A 22151-nucleotide genomic window follows, 5' to 3' on the forward strand; every position below is an offset into this window, starting at 1 on the left:
CTAGTATTCAACTTCTTCTCCCGTTCACCACCAAACTTCAGAGCTGTTAGCACTCAGGGGCCCATTCACTCATCTCCCACCCTGCAACCCGACCCCCCACCGCTGTGTTACCAAGCTGCTTCCTCTGTGATCGCTGAGACCTCAAGGGGTGAAGTCCCACAGAAGCTTCTCAGGTTCAGAATGACCCGACCCAGTAGACTGACACCTTGAAACATTCTTCTCTTGGCTTCAGGGACACCACCTTCTCTCCAGCCAAAGGTCCTGCAGCTCCTTTGTACATGCTTCTATTTCTGACCGGCCCGATGACGAGGGTGCCACTCGGAGCTGCCACTGGCCCTCTTCCCTTCCTGCTCTCTGCTCTCTCCCTGGGCAACTTAGTCTATCACTGAGGTTTCGATGACCACAGACCTTCCGATCTCTCCTAAACCTGCACTCTGACTACTCCCACCCCAGTCCAGGCACCTCCACCGTTCACCTAGGTGACAGCCATGCCCCTGCCAGTCTCTTCCACGTTGGCTGTCAAACCGCAAACCTTGTAATTTCACTCCCTGTCTTAAAACCCTTCAATGATCCGGGAAGGACATCAGTGGAAGTACAGGTGAAATTCAATCAGGCCTTTGGTTAAGAGCAGCATTCACGTTAATTTCCTAGTGCTGATAATTGCACTGTGATAATATAAGACGTTAACATTAAGGAAGAAAGCTAGGTAGCAGATATACAGAAACTTTTCTGCTGGTGTAGAATTAGTTCAAAGTAAAAAGTTCTGAGTTATAACGAAAACAACAAACAACCACCATCACCACCTCCAACAGAGCCTCACGGCTCTCAGGATGGGGTCCAGACTCCTTTAGGGAGCCCCAGGGATCTGCCAGGTTCCCCTCTGGTCCCTATCTGTCCCCCTCCCCTGTTGGACGAAGCAGGGGGAGGGGTTCAGCTTTTTCACACCCTCTTCCTGCTGCCTGGAACTTCTTCCACCTCTCAGCTGGCGCTTGCTCCCTGCCTCCCCCCCCACCCCATGCCACAGGACCCGGGCTTGCCCTCACTTCCTGGGGGCCTTGACTGCACTCCCACACTTGTGTTAAGAATGCCTTCTCTGCTTTCCCCATTCTGACTGCCTGGGTCATGCCCTGCTAGACTACAAACCCCTGGAGGCACTAATGCTAGAGGCCCCCAGTCTATATGTATGAAGTGGAAGAATGGAAGGATGGAGGGAAAAGGAGGGAAAAAGAGGGAAGTGTGGCATGACGAGATCATAGGTGAAGCTGCTCCAGCCCTGACGTTTGCTGCCCGAAGCCTAGACATGCCCTGAAAGTCAGACATGGTCCTGCCCATACCTCCTTCAGTGCCCTGGGGCTCTGGGCCCTTCCCCACCTCCACACCTTCTGGGCATCTAAGTTTCTCTAAAACCTGCTGTGCCAGGAGGCTGGCTGGGACCTGGGTTCTCAGCAGTCTGCCAGCCCGCCCTGCAAACCAAGGCACTGGGGGATGCACTGGTGGTGCTGGGGCTCCCCAGTCCTGGCCACAGATGCTCTGGAGAAGCGTCTGGCTACGCCTTCACTCAGAGGGGCGCTGCCCTCCCTAAGCCCAGTCTCACCTGGTAAATATTTCATCCTCAAGCTGCTCAGCTAATCCCTATTAATTTCAATACCACCGTCTTGCCTGGCTCAGCTCCCAATGCATTATTTATCCCCTTTGTTTGTTTGTCGCTAACAGGTGGGCCCCAGCGGAGGCGCTGACTAGGGACAAGCCCACTCCATCACAGTGTGGCTGTGAATTAATCATGAGGACTAATGGGAACCACCTCAGCTCCAGGCACTTCTCCACCCGCCTCCCCTGCCCTGGCACACAGCAGTGGGCTGGGGCCATCTCAACTCAATTTCACTCAGTGCAAAACAATACGTTTTATTTACTATCTGCCTACACAAGTCAGACGCTATGTTATGCTTTGGGGATATAAGCTGAACAAAACAGATGTGAGTTCCTGCCCTCAGGGAACTTACAATCTATGGAGGAGAAAGGCATTAAACAACTCATTTCTTAATTAGGACCGTGACAGCGTGTGAAGGGAGTGCAGGGTGCAGGGAGTGCACAGGGGGAGGGGGAAGGCTTCCCTGGGAGCAAAATTTGAGCTGTGCTCTGAGGGGTGAGTGGGCATTAATTAGGCTAAGGGGTGGGAATGGAGGCTCCCAAGGGAAAAGCGGATGTGGGAAACCTTAGGGTGAGAGAAGGCATGGCGGGTTCCAGGAAATCAGGGCGGGCATTGTGCTGGAGGACCGGGAAGGACAGGGAACGTGAGCGGCTTGAGAAGAGGACTGCCTCTGCACCAACAAGGCCCAGTCTGGGGACGCTCTCCTCCCTCCACAACCAGCATCTGTTGCAGTGGACTACTGTGCAGTCACCCAAACACCCGATACAAACAGCATGCTCAAGGCTGCGGACTGAACAACCTTCAGTCTTCCCTCTGTGCTCAGGGCTCCTGGGAGAAGTTCAGGACCACCGACCCTCCACTGCACAGAGAGGGAACTATGAGGAGTGTTTGGCCTGGGGGCTGGGAAGGGCCTCTCAGCACTCGGGGGTGAGGTGGGATCTGGCCCATGGCCCCGGAGGGCACACCAGGCACAGGGCTGAGAACGCTGGCAACCTCAGCCACAAGTGCTCACACCACAGCCTAGGAAGGGACTTCCCTCACGTCTGAACACCCAGTGCCAGACCGGTACCCAGAAGACCTCAGCAAACACATACCTTCTGAATGAATGGTGGAACAAAAGTGAGTGCCCAGCACAAATCTTTCCCCCAGACACTCCTCTCAGAACTCCCCCAGAGATTTAAGTAGACGACCACGCTAACTTGCACGCAGGGTTTCACCGCACTTTCGAATTCTCAGAGTAAGCCTGAGGAGGCAGAAGCCACCGCAGCCCTACTTTAAAGGGGAAGCACCAGAGGCACAGGGTGAGTGGCTTAGCCAGGCCTCCCCAAGTGGAAGTGATGAGCCTTAACTTGAATGAGGTCAGCCTGTCTCTGGGAGCCTGGCTCCAGGACACCCACAGAGCCGCCCCCTCTGTAGGCATTTCCCTAGGAACCTCTCTTGGTGACTCCAAGGACCTAAGCTCCCAAGAACAATCCTGAAAGGCACCTGGCTTATGAACCAAGCTCTGCCAGGGCAGAGGCCTCATTGTGCACACAGTTAGGGTTTGTAATTCTATTCAAAGTGGCCACTTTGAAAATCTATATGTCTTTAGGCTCCCCATACATCACGGTGTCAAGTCTTGGAGCAGAGGCATCCATCGGCAGCTCCCAACACCACGGTCTGTGTGCCCACATGCCTGACCCCACCCATGCACCTGCTCCCAGCTGCTCTGGCAGCACTGCCCACCTTGTGCCCAGGCTCATGCTGGCTGCCTGCCTGGCCCCGCTTTACCCTTGTCTCCACACCAGTCTGGCTGCTGGGCCCCAGCCCTGCCCCAAGTGCCTTGTCTGCCCTACCCAGAGTCTGCTTGCTCTCTTGGAGCTAGGCAGCCAGCACAGAGGAAGCCTCGATAACTCGCTAACATGCTGCCCATGCTGTTCTTAAAAATTTATGACTGTGCAACATGAAAAATCCGGCTGAGGAGCCGTCATTAGCGGCACGGCCTCCCTCCCCCATCAGAGCCACCCTCGTAAATTGAGATTTATGGTTGCAGCAGGCGGGTGGGGTGTGTGCAAGCAGTGAGGATGCTGTGGGGGAGACAGGGAGAGACTGATGAGGCAGTGGTGGGGCCAGGGGCTCCCCCCTGCGGCAGCTCCAGTTCATCACAGTCTGCTGTGATACCTACTGAGACAAGGCCAGGCCTGGGTGTCAGCACAGCAAGGACGCTGGAATCTGCCAGCAGTGGGACTGGAGGGGGAGGGGCCTATCCTCTGCCAATCACTGGCTCCTTTAGGTGTAGGACCAGTCCTGAGATCCAAGTGCTAAGCAAAGGCCCCTTAGCAGGTTGATTTGGGTAAAGGAAAGGTTGGACCTGGGAAGGAAGCACTGTTCTTATTGGGGTCACAGGCCTGGGCCGCCAGGGTCAGCTTCTCCAACCAGAAGCATCTAGGTTGGGCTGTGATTGTGGTATCCCAACTACAGAATTGAAGGGGAGGTGTGGAGGGTGGAACAAGGATGCCAGGACCCTTCCCTTCCCTCTCTCTGGTAAGAGGGGCCAGTGGAGAGGCTAGTAAAGGCGGAGTGCACGTACTGGACCCAAACACTCGGCCTCCCCCCGCCCCAGGCCAGGCTGGGGCTGGAGAGGAGGTGATCCCACAAACCCGCCCACCCTGCCCCCTGCAAGCCCTCCCTATTCCTTCCCCTTCCCTCCTCCCTGCTCACTTAGCCCTGTCAGCCAGGCCATTATGAAATTGGGGTTTCATTTACAGACTAATTAAACATTACAGCTTGTTCACAATTACAACGCGGGGATGAGGGAGTAACTAATTACGGAAGAAATGAGCTAACATTTATCTCTGCTCCCACCCTCCCTCTCCCCACCACCCCCCCAATCTGATTTCCTCCCACTCTCTGGTCAGTGCCAGTCTGAAAGGCTCATTTCCTAGGATGGGGAACTGGAAGGTCCCCACCCACCCTGGACACAAGATCTTACTGCAGTTCCCAGTTACTCTGGGGGAGGGGCTTAGCTCCCAGGACCCTGCCTAGGTGACAGTCAGGGCTTTTGCAGCCCTGTCCCCCTGTGTGTGACTAGAGTAGGACTCTGTGACAATATGTGGGTTATGACACCTGGGCTAGGGTAGGGGTACACTCTGCTTTGGTGTACGAGTGTGACAGTACTGTGGGGCTCTATGTATCTCTACAAAGTAGGGCGAGGTTTCGGTGTGATTGCTGCAGACAGCTATGTGTGTGATGGGGTATGAGCACGAACGAGCCATGTCCTTACCCTGCCAAGCCCAGAAAAGAACAGAAAAGACCTAGATGGCTGTAGGAGGTGATGGTCAAAACAGGCCTGCGACATGGCCCTGGCAGTCCCAGGCCCAAGTCGTCGCTGGGAGGCCCTCTTCACTACCACCTCCAAAGCAAGAGAGGCAGAAGCCTTATCCTGCCTTGGGTCTCACCTTGTCCCTGCCCTCAGGCTGGCCTTGGCTACTGGCCAGACACCCCATGGGGTCCAAGGAGCCTCAGAGGACCTGCAGCAGGGGACCCTGTAGGCAGGAGTCCTGGGGTCTGGCTGGCCTGGCAGAGTTTAATAATAGCAACAGTGAGAGTAAGCTTTTCCATCCTTCCTGCCTTTGGGCAGAAGAAGAAAGGAAAGAGGAGGGAGAGGAGGGAGTGGAGGGAGCGGGCTGAAGGGAGGCTTTGAGGCCTCAGAACTCACATCAAACAGCCGGATCTGGGCCTAATTGTCTGACCCCTGCCCCTGCCTTCAATCAGCTCTGCGGCTCCCCGCCCGCCCCTCGCCTAACTAGCAGCCATGTTCTCCTCATTAGAACAAGCTCCCCTTGCACACGTGTCCCTGGACATGTCCCCAACACTCCTGGCTCCCAACCCTGCCTGGTGGGTTGGTACAGCCAGAACCCAGTTTTGGAGGGGCTTCTGGGACAGCTGCGCCCTCAGCCACCACAGCTGGCTGGCCTGAGCTGCGGGAGCCCAGACGCCACGTGCTGTGACATGTCCCTGGGCAGGCTCAGCTGCTGAGTGCATTCTGTTATCTGTGTGTCCTTCTCGAAACAGCCCAATTGTCTCAGACACACAGCTCCTGAGAGTGGAATGTGTTTGACTCCTGTCCCCTTCTGTCTGGTGCAGCCTGGTGGGGGGTCTGGTCTGGTCAGAGTTTGTGCTCAGAGGCGACAAGCTGAAGCAACTTGTCTGCCCACGGTACAAGGAAGGCTCCTTTAAATGGATCTAGGTGTGGTGCTATGTGAGTGTCTGGGGTTGGTGGCGCAGCAGTGAGGCAGTGCAGCTCGCTGTTAAGAGCTCTGACCCTAGAAGGATGCGTGTTTAAATTCCAACTCTCTACTTCCTTGCTCTGCAGACTTGGGTGAATGACAACCTTCCTGAGCTTCAGTTTCCTATCTTCGGATGACTTCTATTCCTGTCTCATATGGTTTGCAGATTCAATGAGATAAAAGACAAAGTCTTCTTTACTATATCTGACACTCTGAAAATGCTGTGGAAGGATACTGGTATAGGTGGGGGTTCAGACCAGACCAGATTCCCTCTCCCAGCTGGGGCCTGGGCCCTGGTCAACAGTGTTAAGGACTGAAGAGCTGTGAGGAAGGGCCCAGAGTCCCACAGGAGAGGAGGAACAGCTCCCAGGGGCATAGCTAGTACCAGGGTCAGAAGCACCTAAGCTGGAGCCTAAATTCGAAGGCAGGGATGTCACACAGCAGCAACAGGTGGGAGGGACAGGGGCCCAGCTTAAGTTTTGTCAGGAGGCATTAGGTCAGGTGGGGTAGGTCATTAGGACTGGTCCACGAGGTATGAGTCAGCCAGGGGTGCTGTGGGCAAAGGAGAAGGGATGCTGTGAGCACCACTGGCGTGCAGGCTGTCTGGGCTGCTCTAGGCATCCATTCTCAGGGCACCAGGCCTGTGTGGGACTGGGCAAGCGGCCAGCATGGTCTGGGCCCTGACATTGTATCTCACCTTAAACCAGTGGTAATGACTTGCAAATATTGATGAAAATGCAAACTAGAGAGATTGTGTTTTTCGGGAGTGAAGGTGGGGAGAGGGGATAAGGAGGGAAATAAACTGAAATGAAGTCTGGTTATCTCCCATCTGTAGCTGCTCCTAATCCCCCAGCCCAAAGGAATCCAATGCAGTCCCTTATCTGCCCTGTCAATCACTCCATCACCACCCAGTGCTTGGTGGGCACTACACACCCTCACACACACTCAAGCACATGCTCACAGATGCACATACACGCACACACTCACTCCACTGACTTCTGCTCCAATCCTCCCGCCCACCCCCCAGCCCATTACTCCTCTGAGTAGGAGCAGCAAGCATGCGGGTCCTGCCAGATGGATGCAATTTGCATAATATCAGCAGTGGAGGCTGCAAGATCACCAGGGGTCAGGGCGCTGACATCCCCGCACAGTCTATCTGCAAGTGCTAATTTGGCCAGCATTGATCTGTCTTTCTGATTTCTTTGTCATTTACGTCTGCGAAGGTTTGACAGGAGATACAGAGAGAGACAAGGGGAGGCTGGGCTGGGGCCTGGGGCTGGGAAGGTAGGGAAACAAAGCTTGTACTTCCCAGTGCATCACACACAGAGAACAAATGCATACATGTACCAGAACCTTCCTCCATCCATCCGTCAGTCCATTCGTTCATGTATCTATCCACTTCCCACCTGTGGTTGCCACTGAAGACTAGAGCATGGTGTCAGCAAGGACCAAGTCCTCAGGTGTCCCTGGGGGTCAGTGAGGAAGGTGTGCACCCTTCCCCCTAAGCACTACCCAAGCAGGCCAGTAGAGACTGCGGGTGCCCGGAGAGTTCTCTCTTCTCATGGCTATCGGCCCATCTCACTTTCTTTGGGCTGCAGCATGCCGACAGGGATGGGGGTGGTGCTGGGAAAGCAAGTACTGCAGCCATCTCTGCAACTTCCCCCTAAGGCTGCCGGGCTGAGCCCTCCCCTTCCAGCCCCAAAGATGGCTGAAGCAAGGGGACTATGGGGGAGTACCTCTCTGCCCCTGTAGGACAGCCAGGGAGAGGGCAATCAGGTCTACAGGGGCCTCATGTCAATCTTTCACCACCATCCAGTCAGCTGAAGCCCAGGCACTAGGCTCTTGCTAATTCTGAAGTCCTAGCTGAGCCAGAAAGTCCACTATCAGATTATATCCAAATGCCACATTCTGTTGAACCCTGGGCCAGAGTCTCCAAACTCTTCCTTGCTTTGGGAGGAGGGTTCATTATAGGGATGGAGACCCCACCAGGATGAAGTGCACACAGTCAAGGAAGACAGAGGGCTTGAGCCTTCCCAAGGTGAACACTCTCTCCCAGTGGCCACAGTGGCTGTCTTGGCCCCACCTCCTTTCCCTTGCCTACAGTGGCAGAGGCAGGGTGATCAGAAGGAACTCCCTGCTGGGCAAGAGCGGGGCTGGTGTTTGGTGTGTGCTAATCCTGGGCCTGAGGTCTTCAGAGGGACCCCGAGAGCTTCAAGGAGGGGAAGGCGAAGCTGTACTGTAGATGAGCTCATTAGCCAGCACCCCCACACCCCTGCTAAGAGGAGGAGGGCAGGCGGCCCGGGGAGCTGGCGGCAGAGGCGGCAGAGAAAAGGCTGTCACTGTCCTTTCTTCCTTTTGGTACAAGAGTCTCCCTGAGCCAACGATTCTCCCGCAGTGACACCTCTCACGGGCGCTAATGAGATCCATGTCACAGAGCTAATGCGCTCTGACTAGACTCTTGATAGACACCCCACTCCTTCAGGGGAGACCACAGGCCAGTGCCGTCCTCCTGGGGCCAGACCCCGATCCTGCCAGCCCAGCTCTCTTGCCAAAACGTGCTGGGCAAAAAACTCCGGAGAGAGCCCACTTGTTGCCTGGGAGTCCTGGCTTACCCTGAGCCTCAGATGGACCCTCCTCAGCCCCTGAGCAGAGGGGTTGAGCAACCAGGGCAGGACCACCCAGCTGGGCATCAGGGAAGGTTCCAGTTACTCTCCCAGCCAGCTGAAACCAGAGGTGTATGAGGCCTCCATGTTCCAACAACTGATGAGATTTTACTAACGTTTCCTGTGCAGATATCAAAAGAAAAAAAGAAGAAAGCAGACCTCGGTCTTGCCTTTAGAGAGGTCAAGTATGTGAAGCCTGATCATTACCAAACAAACCATAATCAGGGCCTAAAGGTGTGTTCTGTACACCCACACTGGGAAGGCCAGGCCAGGCTCCCTGGGGAGGTGGCCAGTGGCAGATGGGTAGGTTTTCCTGAGTCAAGAGGTGGAGAACAAGCCCTACTCACAGAACAAGAACTGCCGGGGTCAGAAGGAGGTCAGGAGGTCAGAAGCCAATGATCGCAGCGCCCTGGCTCTGAGCATGACTGCAGCAGAAGTGAACGGATGGCAATGGCCCCTTCCCTTCCTTCCTCAGTTGCTGCTACTGAACCTTTGTCAAGGCCTGTGTGTTTCCCGTGACACCAAGGAAATGAGGGAGGTGAGCTTGCTTTCTCCCTCATCGTCTCCATCACCAGCATAAAGCCTGACACCAAAAAGGTACTTCCAGTTCAGCACAGTGGTAAGAAGGCAGGCTTTGCATTTAGACAGATCTGGGTTCGAATCCTGACTCCTCGATTTGACTGGCTGTGTGACCTCAGGCAAGCCACCGAACTAATTAAGCTTCAGTTTTCCAAATATAAAATCGGAATGACTGTTTTCATAGTACTTGTGTGACAATTAACTTGCGTAACATACAGTGCTTGCTGACCCCTGGCTAAAATGAAAGGACCACAACACCCAGCAGTCCCTGGTGGAGGCTAGAGCCCCATCAACAGCCAGTTCTACCTATATTCGGTCCTTCCTCACCCACAACCGGCTCCAGCAACACCCTGTTCGCCAGGCTCACACGGCCAAATGCAGTCCCTGAGGTGCAGAGCGTCCCCCGTGCCTGAGAGGCCATGCTACCAGCGCCAGCGCCCTGCCCTCCCAGAGCTGCACCGCCGCCATCGCTGCACCCTCTCTGTCACGAGTCCTGGGCTGTGCCTGTGAGCTCTGTGGGGCTGAGCACTGTGTCTGTCTCCTTTACCAATGTATTTCTGTACTTATCACAGTTCCTGACACATAGTAGGTGCAAGGTCAACGTTCGCTGACCTGGTCCCAACTCCATTCCCACAGCCACTGCTGGCACTAAATTAAGCATCACCTCCACGCACCCCACTGTACCTCCCCTTCTGCAGTTTCTCCTCACTCCTCTCCCATGCACACTCTTTCTGGCCGATCGGACTGAAGCCCAACTCTGACCAGGCCACTCCTCTGCCCGAACATTCCCACATTCCCCCTCACACAGCTCAGCCACCCCACGCGTGCCAACGGCCCCCTTTGCTGCTGTAGCTGGACCTCCCTGCCCTCTCATCAGCCCGTCGCTCCAGTCTGTCTGATCCCTGCCCCCTTAGCACCTCTGCCGCCCAGTGTGCAGCGGAAGTCCTTGCCAGGCAGGCCCCACAGGCTCCCCCTGCCACACATACGTTAGAGAGAGGCTCTGGATCATTGGTGGGACTAGTGCCATCGGTGATATGCACACTGAGCTACTGCCACCTCCATGGCATCGTGGGAGAACGAAGCAGATCCTGGAGATGGCTAAGCCATGGGATCGGGGGAACCCTTGCCCAGCATAACCAATGCTGCCTCGCCCCCAACCCCCAATATACATACCACTCCCCACTCCGGGCTGGCAGCTCCTCATACAGTTAATTAGCACCATGTCACTGAGGACCAGCCTGAGTGGCCAGTGACAGGAGCTGACCCCTGACCCCAGGGCTGGGGAAATAGTCCACATCAAACTCTTACAGCACGACCCTTTTAGCACGCACGGTAACTCGGGGCACTGGCAGCTGAAGCTCATTAAAGCTGTCTCTTTGGCGCGAGGGCCATTAACCTCACTGCTCAAAACCCACACCTCCCATCCCCGCCTCTCCCGGCCCAATTAATGCCCTGCATCCTCCCTCCCTTCCAAGCACCCTCGCCTGCACCTCAGAGCCAGCCAGGAGCTGGCAGGGCAGCCTTCTTCATTCAAAAATACAAAGACCAAACACCAGAAATCACCAGTGTCCTTGAGTAACCACCGTGTGCTGGGCACTGCGTAAGCCCTTCACACAGCTGACGTCAGCCTGAGGGATGGACCGTGACACTGTCCCTCATCTAAGGTTATGGGGCTCTGGGTCATAGAACCAGAACTCTTGGCTCCAAAACCCTCACTCTGTCATCACTCAGCTTTGGACTGTCCCTTGGGTCTACTCAGATGGAAAAACTTTCTTCTATGGAGAAGGAAGGAACGCTTCAGAGGTCCTAACCCAGAATCGACATGTGTGAAGAGACCAGAGAGGCACCTCTGAGTCCCAGGAGGCAGGAAAGAGTGGAGACACAGAACCCCTCCTCTCCGAAACACCCAGGACAGATACACAAAAGCAGGGCACCCAGCTGGAGGCTGTGCAGGCCGAGTTAATCCAGCCCCGCTGGTCCCGCCCACCGGCCAGACTCAATTATAGGCGATTCGTCCTGCCCTGGGCCAGTGCAAGTCCTCTCACTGGTCTGCATTCTCTGGTCCCTCCCTTCCCCATCACCTTCATTGACTCATCTGCTCACTTGTTCTTTCATCCACCTGTCTGATTGACTTTATTGAGCACTTGTTAAGAACTAGTTTGTGCAGCATGAAGTGCCTCAGTGATTCTGAACCAGAGCTCCGATCATGTCGTTCTCTCTCTCACAAACGCCCTGTCTCATCGAAACCTCATGAGAAGGAAGCTGAGGGTAACAGGCGAATAAAGGGTGGTGGAAGGAGACTTGCCCTGGGGTGGTGAATGCACAACACAATATACAGATGGTGTATGACAGACCTGTACCCCTGAAACCTATATAATTTTATTAACCAATGTCACCTCAATAAAGTCAATGAAAAGGAAAAAAACCCTCAAAAGACATTCATCCCCACCCTGCAACCTGGCATTCAAGGCCCCCTTACTTCCCTGTGAATTTCCCAGCCATTCCCTAACTGAAAGACCCCACTCCAGTCACTGGAAACTATCTGTAGATGTCTGGATGTGTCCTTTCAATACGCTAGGCTTCCTCATGCCCTCAGGCTTTATACACACACTTCCCCCTAAAAAGAAAACCCTTCCGGATTTTTTTTTTTTTTTGCCTAGGAAACTCCTATTTACCCTTCAAGGGTCCCCCCTGCCTCCTGTCCTCTTCTCTAGGAAACACACTGCCAACCTCTCGGACATATCACCTTGCTAGGGAACAGCAGTTGCTGTGGGGTACTCCCAAATTCCTCAGGCCCATCGGCTGCTGCTTCTCCCCCACCCAACAAGAACGATGCAGAGCGTCCAGGAAGTCCGTGAGATGTAAAGGAAGGAGTAGAAGCCACCTTGGCAACTGAGAACACGGAGACCTCCCTTGGGGTAGCCTGGTTGTTCCTATCACTGCCCTTAGTGCCCTGGGTGTCAAACACCCAGCTCAGTCTCCTCCCAGGAGGTGAGCTCCCTGAGCACAGGAACTTCTACTCAGCATGCCCGGCACCCACCAGGTGTCCGTGGAAAGGATGAGGGGTTCCGTCTAGAGCCGGCGACTAGACCCTTGCAGTGTATCATGCCATCCCCTCCCCTCAACCTCTGATACCCACAAAGGTTTACTGGTTACACTAACGTCATAGTGCCACCCAAGAATACCCTTGTTTCTCCCCCCTTGGAACAAAGCCCATGCCTGCTTGAAAGCTTAAAAGCATTTGCATGCACATGTTTGCACACTCACACTGAATAAGAAACACAGAACGACATGCTTTCTGATGGGTACACACACAGCTGACAGTTGCTTCCATATATAGACATGTGCCTTCATAAAAATATATACAGATATACTGTCACACACGCGCACATCCCTTGGATGTACACAGCACACGGACACATATGCACCCTTAGACTACAGCTGATGTTTTGAGACCCACACACACAAACTCACAGACGGACACGTATCCATCCTGACAGATCAGAGGCCAGCAGAGCCTCCCGTGCCTAGAACCACGGCCACTCTAGCCCCCTCCCAAGCAGTAATCCCTCTGAGGGTACACCCCCACCTGGAACCCCAAGTGGCCCCCCAACCCAGGTACCGCTCAATGGAGGCTGCTGCTCCTGCGGGGGAGTCAATACCCTGTGGACGGAGCCATCGGTCAGAAGGACCCCGACTAATTAAAAGCTGGTGAGGTTTAAATAATTCATCTCCTTAACTCCCATTGATCGCCCAGTTTAGTGGCCACAGACTTGAAACAATATTAAACAGTCTCCTCCAGCTCCACCGGGGGTAGGTAAACTGACATATGCTCACCCCTCTAGGACATCACCCACCAGAGATGCAGCTGGGGGCAGGGGTACCTTGGCTTGAGTCCAAGGCCCAGAACCCAGCCTCCTCCTAAATACTGTTTTGAGAGTCCCTTTTCAATGGTTTGGTTCCACTCTCCCCTTATTCCACCCACTTTCTCTGCTCTCCCCAGCTTTGGAGAGCACCCTGTTAGAGTGCCGAAAGAGCCACAGAACCCCTCTGTGTACCAGGGGACTGGGGCATGCAGGCAGGGGCACATGTGGAGGGACTGACCAATGCCGCTGTGGGGCCGGCCTATGTGTTGCAGGCTGAGGCCCTTGTTCATGTCTAGAAGTCCATTCTTGGGCCAGCAGCCCATGGCGAAGCTGTAAGCCTGGAAGACAGGAGGCAAGAATGGTTAACAGGGGCCCTGACCCCTTAACCAACCCCATCACTCACCTTCCCCCCACCAGGTCTTCCCCCACAAGGGCTTACTCTCATCATGCCACTTTATGAAAGTCCCTTCACTGGGTCCCCTTTCCACCAGAAACCCCCTCCTCCTCCAGAGCACCCTCTCTCCTGGGTATCTCCCCAATCAGAGGCCCCTGGCCCTTCCTGGATGCCGCCTCACCCAGAGATCTCCTGTTTACTAAGACCCTCCTCGTCAGGATCCCTCTTCTCATCAGGGTATCCCCTTTACCCTTACATCCCCCCCTCTCCAGAGTCCCCAGCACTCTGCTGGACCCCCTCCCCACAGTGTCACTGGTCACAGAGACAGGTGTCAGAAAGGACTTGCAGACCAATGTACTCAAATTTCAGACAGGAAAACCAGAGTGAGAGGGGGCCAACCACCTGCCCACGGTCATTTCTTCTGAACCAGAGACAGGCGAGCTATAGAAGGCTGAGTGCCATGCAGGAGGCTCAAGTGAGGAGGGGTAAGGTCACCTGGTTGATTCAAGCAGCTGTGAGGGGAGCACATGAAGGGTGTATGGGTGTGTGTGTGTGTGTGTGTGTGTGTGTGTGTATGTTAGGGGAAGCAGATCTCTGCTGAAGGTCAAGTGCTCACTTATGCATATTCAAAGCGGCCACCCATCGATCTGTACTTAATTGTTTTCCTGGGGTTGGGGAAGGAAGTGCTGGGGGCATCGATCTGCTCAGACCCCCAGCATTTCACTGCCCCCTCCACCCCCTACTTGTGTCACCTGGCCGCAGCCCAACTCCATGGGAAGTTGGGGGGGGTACATAGCAGGACAGGGATGGCACCCTCTCTTACAGTCCCTTACAGGCATGATGACTTCACGTCATAGGTGAGGAAACTGAGATCTAGAAACAAGAAACACACAAGGGTTGGAACACTATTGAGTGGCCCAGCGGGAATTCAATTCCTGCTCAGCCTGCTTGCAAAGTCCTGGGCTTTTTCCTACCAGTGGGCTCACACAGCTAGCTGACACTTCAAACATTATCCATCCCCTCACCTTAGAGTCCCCAGATATCAGGCTGCCCTTCTCCCAGTGGCAGGAAGCATGTGGGACAGCGTCAACAGGAGTGAAGGCTGGGTGAGTCCCCAGAAGTCGGGTGGTGAGTCCGCTGGTGATACTAAAGTGAGACTGCAGCCATGGTCGCACAGACACTGAAGTGCCCCCTGCCCATCACTGGCCCGAGAGGTCCCCATCTCACTACAGACTCCTTCACAAGGGAGAGTGCTCAGCACAGGACCAGAAACAAAAAATGGGAGTCTGTGCCAGGGCCAAGGAGCTGGGCAGAGAGCTAGCACCCTTCATTTCCAGCTTCAGGAACCCAGCCCCGGCCCCACAGGTGCTGAAAGGCAAGCAGCCAGTGTACTTCACCCTCGGCACCCCCCAAAGCCATTTTCCTCGACCACAGAGGTACTAGCCACAACCCAACTTCCCAGCCAACCCCCTTAACCCCTCCCCAGGTCCCAGCCCCAGGTCACGGCTGCAACCACAAACTGGGAGCTGAGTGTGAGACTCAAGGACAGAGGAGAGGTCGCTGGCCAAGGCAGAGCTGGGGGAACACAGACAGGGAGGGAAAGCAGCCAGTGGGTGGTGCACAGCTGGAGAAGCTGCTAAGCATGGTCAGGGCCACGGCTGGGGTGCAGTGGGCCAGAGAGCAGCGGCGGGCCGGCTTTCAAGTACTTTAAAATCACTTACAAAGGCCGGATTAAACGATCAGAAATTCCATTTAATAGGACAAATAAAGAAATAACAATCTACTCTATCAGCCTGGAGAAGGCGAGAAGGATGGTTTTTTTTCCCCTCTAAAAAGGAAAAAGGGAAGGAAGGGGAAAAAAGAAGGATAATGTGTGTTTACTCAAGCAAAGAAAAAAATATTTAAGTGATGTCGGGGAGAAGATTGCAGTAACTAGTGAAGAATAACATCGTCTACTTTGCTGTCAAATCACACCCGAATTTCAGTAATAGATTCTCGGCTGACACTCAATTCAATTCGAAGGTGATCCTGCTTTATCCCAGCCCATCAAATATTAAACACTTGCATTAGCAGGTGCTGCCGCTTCCCGGCTTAAAGCAGCGGGCGGCAGGGCTGCTGAGGCCCCCTGCTCTGCTCTCAGCTCGGGGACAGGGCAGCTCAGCGTTATCTGCACGTCATCCCGAGTCTTATCGCAGCTGAGCGGGAAGACCACTTCAGATAACATTAGACGCCTGCCCCAACTCGCGTCAGCATGATTAGATTATTATTATAATAATGACTCCCCAAGAACTTCCCCAGACTGGGACGAGTGAACGGGGCGGAGGACAGCAGGGCCCAGGAGGACCAGGCTGGACGGAGGAAAGCCAGAACCCACGGGAAAAAAGCAGGGGCACCAAGCAAGGCGGCAGCCAGGTCCCGCCTGACAAACGCCTTTCAGGAAGGGCAGTCTAGCTTGTCAGAGCGAGGGCGAGATGAATTGGCGTCTCCACCGTGGCCACGGGTGTCGTGCCGCAGTTTCATATTCCCAGATAAGGCGTGATAACCAATTGCGGCCGTGACATGGCCTCATCCAGCGCTTCCTCGCAGGGAGGCGGGGGGAGGCGGCTGTGGGCAGGGGGAGGGGTAATAGACACACATTGGTCTGCCAAGCTCCTAATAAGAGGGATTTAATTTTTATAAATGCTGCTTCCAGCGGGACCGTCTCATACCAGCCAAAGTCCAAAATGATATTAAAAATGGTTAATTAAAACTGCTCTCCTTCAGCCTGGGCTCTTTCCCTACTAACCCTGCTGAGAACCCGGAATGTCTCCTCCAGGTATGGCCACACACCCCTGCAGAGCTGAGCTGAACGATCACACATGAGTACCAGTCTCCTGGAGCCCTCCAGGCACAGTACAGCAGAGCTGCACCTCAAGCTCCCCTGGTCACCCTGAGTGCCCCTCAGACACAGCCGGTGGACAGAGAGCCACCCAGAGAATACAGGGTCCTACAGCAACCTGTGCTCCTACTAATGTGTGGTCTGGACCCTTGCGCCTGCTGCCCTCTGTACCTGCACCCACATACCCAGCACCCCCAGCACTCACTTCTACAGACCTTGCTCTCCCTGCAGATAAATACACCATCAAGCATGCATACCACACAGTGTGCCCCTCCTCCCATTCTCCACTCCCTCCCAACAACCTCCCTAAGACATTACATCCATCCAGGATTCTTAGCAGAGCCTTCCTCAAGGCTCTGGACAGCTCAAGGACAGATGATGTGGGCTGTCTCAGTTTCTGGCCAAGTCAAGCCTGGGACCCAAGGAACCATCAAAGCATAATAATTCAGGGAGGCTGTCCCCTGTGGGCTGCCCACGGGACAGTGGAGACAGATGGGCCCATGCCGGATTGGAGGTGGTTAGGAAAGCTTCCTGGAGGACACCAGGTGGAAAACATGGCAAGGGCCAAGGAGAAGGGCAGGAGCAAGCTTGGACATTGCACAGGCAAGAGCGCGGGCATTGCTGGGGCAGCCAACACAGACAGGAGTCAAATCTTGAGATGCTGCTTCCCAGCTCTGGCATCAACTGAGGTGCCCTTTCCCCCGACTTGCTTCCTATCCCCACTCTCCCTCTCTCCCTCCTGCCAGCCTGTGGGGCGTCAGGGTAAGGGACTCAGAAGCTTTCTGACTTTGATCAGTGTGGGGCAGGGATGCTTTAAGACCTCTCGCCAAGATCTGTGTCTGAGCCCCTTTTCCACGCTGGTTCCAAATTCTCTGGGTGCCCCTGTGCCAGCTGCACTTCTTCCAGCCATCAGGGCCCACCTGATGGGTCCCTGAGCAGAGGGCCGGCAGGTAGAAGGATGTCTCAAGGAGCTCAAGCCCCATCTGGGGCAAGTGGAATTGGGGTGAGAGATGCTGGTCTACCAAACTGTGCCATCCCAGCCCTATGCCAGGCAGGCACGCACACTTCCCTTCCCCTGAGCTGCTGCAATTTCCATGCGCAGGGAAGCAGGTGCCGAGCTGCTCCCGGCTGGCTCTCCCCTCTCGTGGCTCTGCCCGCCTTGGCTGCTGCCCCATTAGCTTAGTGGCCAGCCATCTGCGACGGGCCTGCCACGCAGCCCTGCTGTAGGCGCGGCGGGTGGCCCCCTGTGTAACAGGGAGCTTTGCCATTAGCGCCTTTAATATTCTGACACCTCAGCACAGCCTGCTATTACATGCAAACGCTGATCGCCCTGTGAAATTACATTGCTGGGCCCGCGAAATGGAATCGTGTATAATCAGCCTCCTCCATGCACTGTCAGTCCCATCACAAACACGGCGCCCGGCGGCTTACGGGGGCTTAGCAGCTGCGACAAGTGTATTGGGTTTAATAGATGAAGTAGCCCTCATCGGCAGCAGCATCAGATTCTTCAAAGAGGAAAGAAGAGGCATCGACAGCTGCTGGGGTATCTCTGCCCACCCACTCACTACCTGGCAGGGCCTTGAGCGTGGGGTGGACACAGAGTGGGTAGGGCAGTGGCTGGAGCTAGAGCCCTGCTGAGAATGCAGAGCGAAGCACAGACTGCCCTTCAACTTCCAGACACCGGGAGATCCCAAGCTGACAGCAGCACATCCGACCTACCCAGCCTCTCCACAAGTTGCGGCAGGACAGACCTTTAACTAGAGCCCTGGTGACTGTCACCCGCTGGGCCATTTCCCAAGCTGAGGAACTAATCAAACCACTGCTATTCCCATAAACACCCAACAGACAGAGTGCTAAACAGAACCCTAAACAGGGTTCTCTGAGGACAGGGGGAGAGAGTCTGACCGACCTAACCATCACCTGACCTTCCTATCTAACCAGCCAACACTGCCGTAGCCATAGTACCTACACCACAGGTCAACACGAGGAGGGCACGCCGGGAGCCCAGTCTTACAGAAAGGCAGTGCCGGCGGCTCAGGAGTCAGACAAGTCACGAGCCGGTTCCCGGTGCTGCCAGTCATCGGCACTGTAACTTTGGAGGAGTTATTGTGGTCTCCCTGGACCACAAAATGGAATGGCAGTTCTTTCCTCCAAGTATACCTGAGGCCACGCATGGACGCCCGCCCCACTGCTACCTCCAAATATCCTCGGCACCATCCCCCCAAACGCACTCTTCCTTTGAGAATGCTGTTCCCTGTTTTCTGGGTTCAGTCTAAGACACCAACTGTGGCAAAGTATGCTTTCCTGTGATGGCTGTAATATTTATCTCCCATCTCACATGCTCTTCTCATAGTGTGACTCTGACATGTCTACCACACAGAAGGGAGTCTATGTCACCTCCCTTTTAAATAGAGGGGGCCTTTTGTTGTTTCAGCCAACATAGTCATGTAAGAAATGCTATGTAATTTCAAGAAATACTATATAATTTCAGAAAAGCTAAGGCCCCTTCCTCCTGACTTGTGGGAACCCCGGCCCTGGAGCTCTGAGCTGCCCTGAAACAGACTGCTTCGAGGCAGCCACGCTGTGCGGAAGCCCAAACAAGCCCATGCAGAGGGACCACACGGAGAAGCCATGAGACTAGGTGACGAGAGAAGCCCAGCCAGCTCCCAGCTGCCACAGCCACGCACTGTGCCAGCGTCAGTCACTGACTACGGGTGTGAGAGGACCCGAGCCCTGACTGAACTCCTGATGGACAGAGACCATCAATAACCACTGTTTCAAGCCACTAAGTTTTGGGGTGATTAGCTATGCAGCAACACTAACTGGAAAACCAAGGGAAACCCCACAGAGTTGACACGAGGATTACATGAGTTACTGTATGTAAAGCGCTTAAACCAAGGCTCTCTGAAAGTTATGTATTAGATCACAATTTTTCAAGTCTTCCCTTCACTCCGCATTGCCATCCAGAGATGCTGCCTGTTCTGCTAACGACCCAACTTCTCCAGGTTTTCCCCGCTCACCTCCACTTACCTCCCCCATCACGCCTGACCCCGTGCAGACTGATTTCCAGCCTTAACATGACACTTAGCTCCTGCTAAAGTCAAGTCTTCACCACACCGCCCACATTTATGGGCAGTTTCAGGTTCTTGCAGCCTGCTTTATCTTTAAAACCCTCCTCCTCTGGTTTTCTCAACATCCTACTCTGAGTTTTCTTACGTTTCTGTAGTTTTCCTGTCTCCTCCTACACAGTCTCTTCTGCATCTGGTCATCCTACGTGTGCGCTCATCTGCTCTCTCTCCCTGTTTTTGTCTACACTCTACCACTCTTCCTGGGTGATTTCTTCAACTTCCTTGTCTTCAATTTCTCCAACTTCTTCTTCTTCTTCTTTTTTAAATCCTCAACTGAAGATATGTTTACTGATTTTAGAGACAGAGGAAGGGGGAGAGGGAGAGAGAGAAAGAGAGCAACGTCGATGTGAGAGAGAAACATCGACCTGCTGCCTCCCACACGTGCCCAAACCAGGGATCGAACCCACAACACCTAGGCATGTGCCCTGAATGGGGATTTAACCCACAACCTTTGGGTTATAGGGCCATGTTCCAAGCAGCTAAACCCCCACCCCACCCCCGGCCAGTGCTTTCCAACTTCTAAATCACCATTTGCATGTCAAACATACATACTCTGTTGCCTACCTGGCATTTCCAACTGGATTTTACTTGGTTACTTGATTCTCAATATGCTTAAAAACCCATTCCAAACGTCTCCTCTCCAAATAGCCCCTTCACCTGGGTTTCCGAATCCCAGTGAAAGCCGTTACTGCCTACCTGGTCTGCCAGAAAAGTGGAGTCAATGTCACCCCCTCCTTTCCCCTCATCGCCCACTAAGTCCTGGGGCTGCTGCTTCACGCCCCTAAGGCCTAAGAAATGTCTTCAGCCTACCTAGAACGGCCCTCTGACTTCTCCCACTTTTTGTCCTAATGAGCGGGTATTCCTTTACCAATGCTCAACTCAATGGTAAGCACTGATAAATGCTTCCTTTACTAAGTCTTTCCTGACTCATCCGTTCTTTAAACCCACCCATACCTACTCTAAATGGCATCTGTAACATTGGATTTGCTTACAAATCTGTTACCCCATGATGGTGGGAGATTCTTGGGGCAGGGGTTGTGAATGTTGTGCCCGTGAATGGTCTTCACTAGGGATGGGAAAAAGGACATCTTTTTGGTTGCAATTTTGTCACGCAGGAAGGCCTGGTTTCTGGAGCTGCTGCCGCTGGCAGTCCTTCCCAGTCCCCTTCTGGAACCACTGGTGTTCTCGCCCAGCAGAACAGCTACTCCCTGAGAGCTGCCCTTACAATCGGGGCTCGGCTGCCTATTGTCAGCAAAGGAGACTCTTCCTGACCCCTTCTCCTCTTCTGAACCCTTTGGCCCTATGGGTAGCCCCCATCCCTCAGGCCACCAAAGGCCTGGCCAGCACAGTGACAGCAGCAAAAGGATGGACCCTCACATCGGATGACACAAACCTATCCTCTCTACACCCAGCTGGCAGTTCGGTTGTGCTCACAGTGGCCCCTGACTACCAGCAGACGTCAGGGGCCCCAGAGTTGCTGCTGCCTCTGTCCATCAACAGAACCTGAGTGGGATAATTACCTCCTCTGTATACTTAACCTCCCTGCTCACTGCCTGTGACAGGTCAGCCACCTCTCGCATGCCGCCCAGCACCGCAGCAAAGGCCGGGGCCACACCACAGGTCCAGGGTCTGCGCGCGGAAGTGCCGCCAGCTCAGATGGATCCGAGGATCCTGAGCCTATTTTCAGGTGGAGGAATCTCCCTCATGTGCCCAGAGCTTCATTACCGAGTCAGAGGGGACAGGGGGACACTAAGGGTTTGGAGATGTGAACCAGATAAGGTGCTCCTCAGTCAGCCGCCTCACCCCTGACAGAAAAGGCTGGCCTGTCTGGGGATCTGCGTGCACTGTCACAGAGTCAAAGGCAGCCGGTCCGTCTGAGCCAACTGCCCAGGGTGAGAGTTCCATTGTGAGTTTTCTTTGTTTTCATTACAATTTCCTCTCCCATCGCTTCTTTCTAGCCAGCCCTTTCCTCCCTGGGGTACGGGGATTGAATGAAACACCACCCCTGGCTCCAATAAGTGTATTTCAATTACATCTGTCACTGCATAACGATATAATGATATATCATGTGATATTAAATCCATGGTAATCATATCAGGGATTTTTTTTAATCGTGCACTAATTGCATTATTACATCTCTATAATTAACAACAGGAGGTATGAAAATTCAGTTAAGGCAGAAGGCTCAGTGTACCCGCCCACCCCACCCCTGCCCTAGCTCCCCCAAATCAGGCCCAATTAGGAGATGGGACTGCAGGGCACTAGCAAGGTAAGCCAAAGCCTCCATGTCCCTGTGCCTCAGCCATGGGCAGAGCTTTCAGCATCTGGGGCTGGTACACACAGGCCAGACAGGGGCCAGGATGTCTTGTGGCTGCTCAAGATAGAGCCATGGGCAGAGCCACTCAGAGGGGCCCAATGACAAGGCCCAGAGGGGCCTCCCAGACCTCCTGCCATTGCAGCACCAAATCTTCTCCACAGGGAGGGGTGTGTCCTTTCCTTCAAACCAGCAAGGCCCTCAAAGGCGCTTATAAGGCACAAGGCAGGTTCCTGCCTCATGGCCTCCTGTACAAGAACTCCTGCTACTGCTACACGTACTCCCTCCCTCTGACCTAGCCCTTTGTGGTGGCAGCTCTCAACACTACCAGCTCCAGAAGCTGTGACGTCTCTGTCTCTTGGTCCCGTCATCCCTGAACAGCACAAAACCAATACTTCCTGGGGCTCTCCCTC

General features: G+C 54.3%; 1 protein-coding gene across 5 annotated transcripts in view; it reads right to left on the reverse strand.

Annotated features, from left to right (window-relative positions):
* ERI3 (ERI1 exoribonuclease family member 3) overlaps positions 1–22151 on the reverse strand; it is a 123078-nt gene that overhangs the window by 11286 nt on the left and 89641 nt on the right. For 2 of the 5 annotated variants that reach the window (XM_037069685.1, XM_037069689.1), the window contains one exon: positions 13263–13362. The exons of 2 other annotated variants lie outside the window; for them this stretch is intronic. In XM_037069685.1, coding sequence (XP_036925580.1) covers positions 13263–13362 — 100 coding nt within the window. Of the gene's footprint in view, positions 1–13262; positions 13363–22151 lie in introns of those variants that run through there. One more of the 5 variants, XM_037069690.1, reaches the window with a different exon arrangement.

The sequence above is a fragment of the Sturnira hondurensis genome, unplaced genomic scaffold, assembly GCF_014824575.4.
Source record: "Sturnira hondurensis isolate 20B ecotype Veracruz unplaced genomic scaffold, ASM1482457v3 Scaffold0018725, whole genome shotgun sequence".
NCBI classification, from domain to species: Eukaryota; Metazoa; Chordata; class Mammalia; order Chiroptera; family Phyllostomidae; genus Sturnira; species Sturnira hondurensis.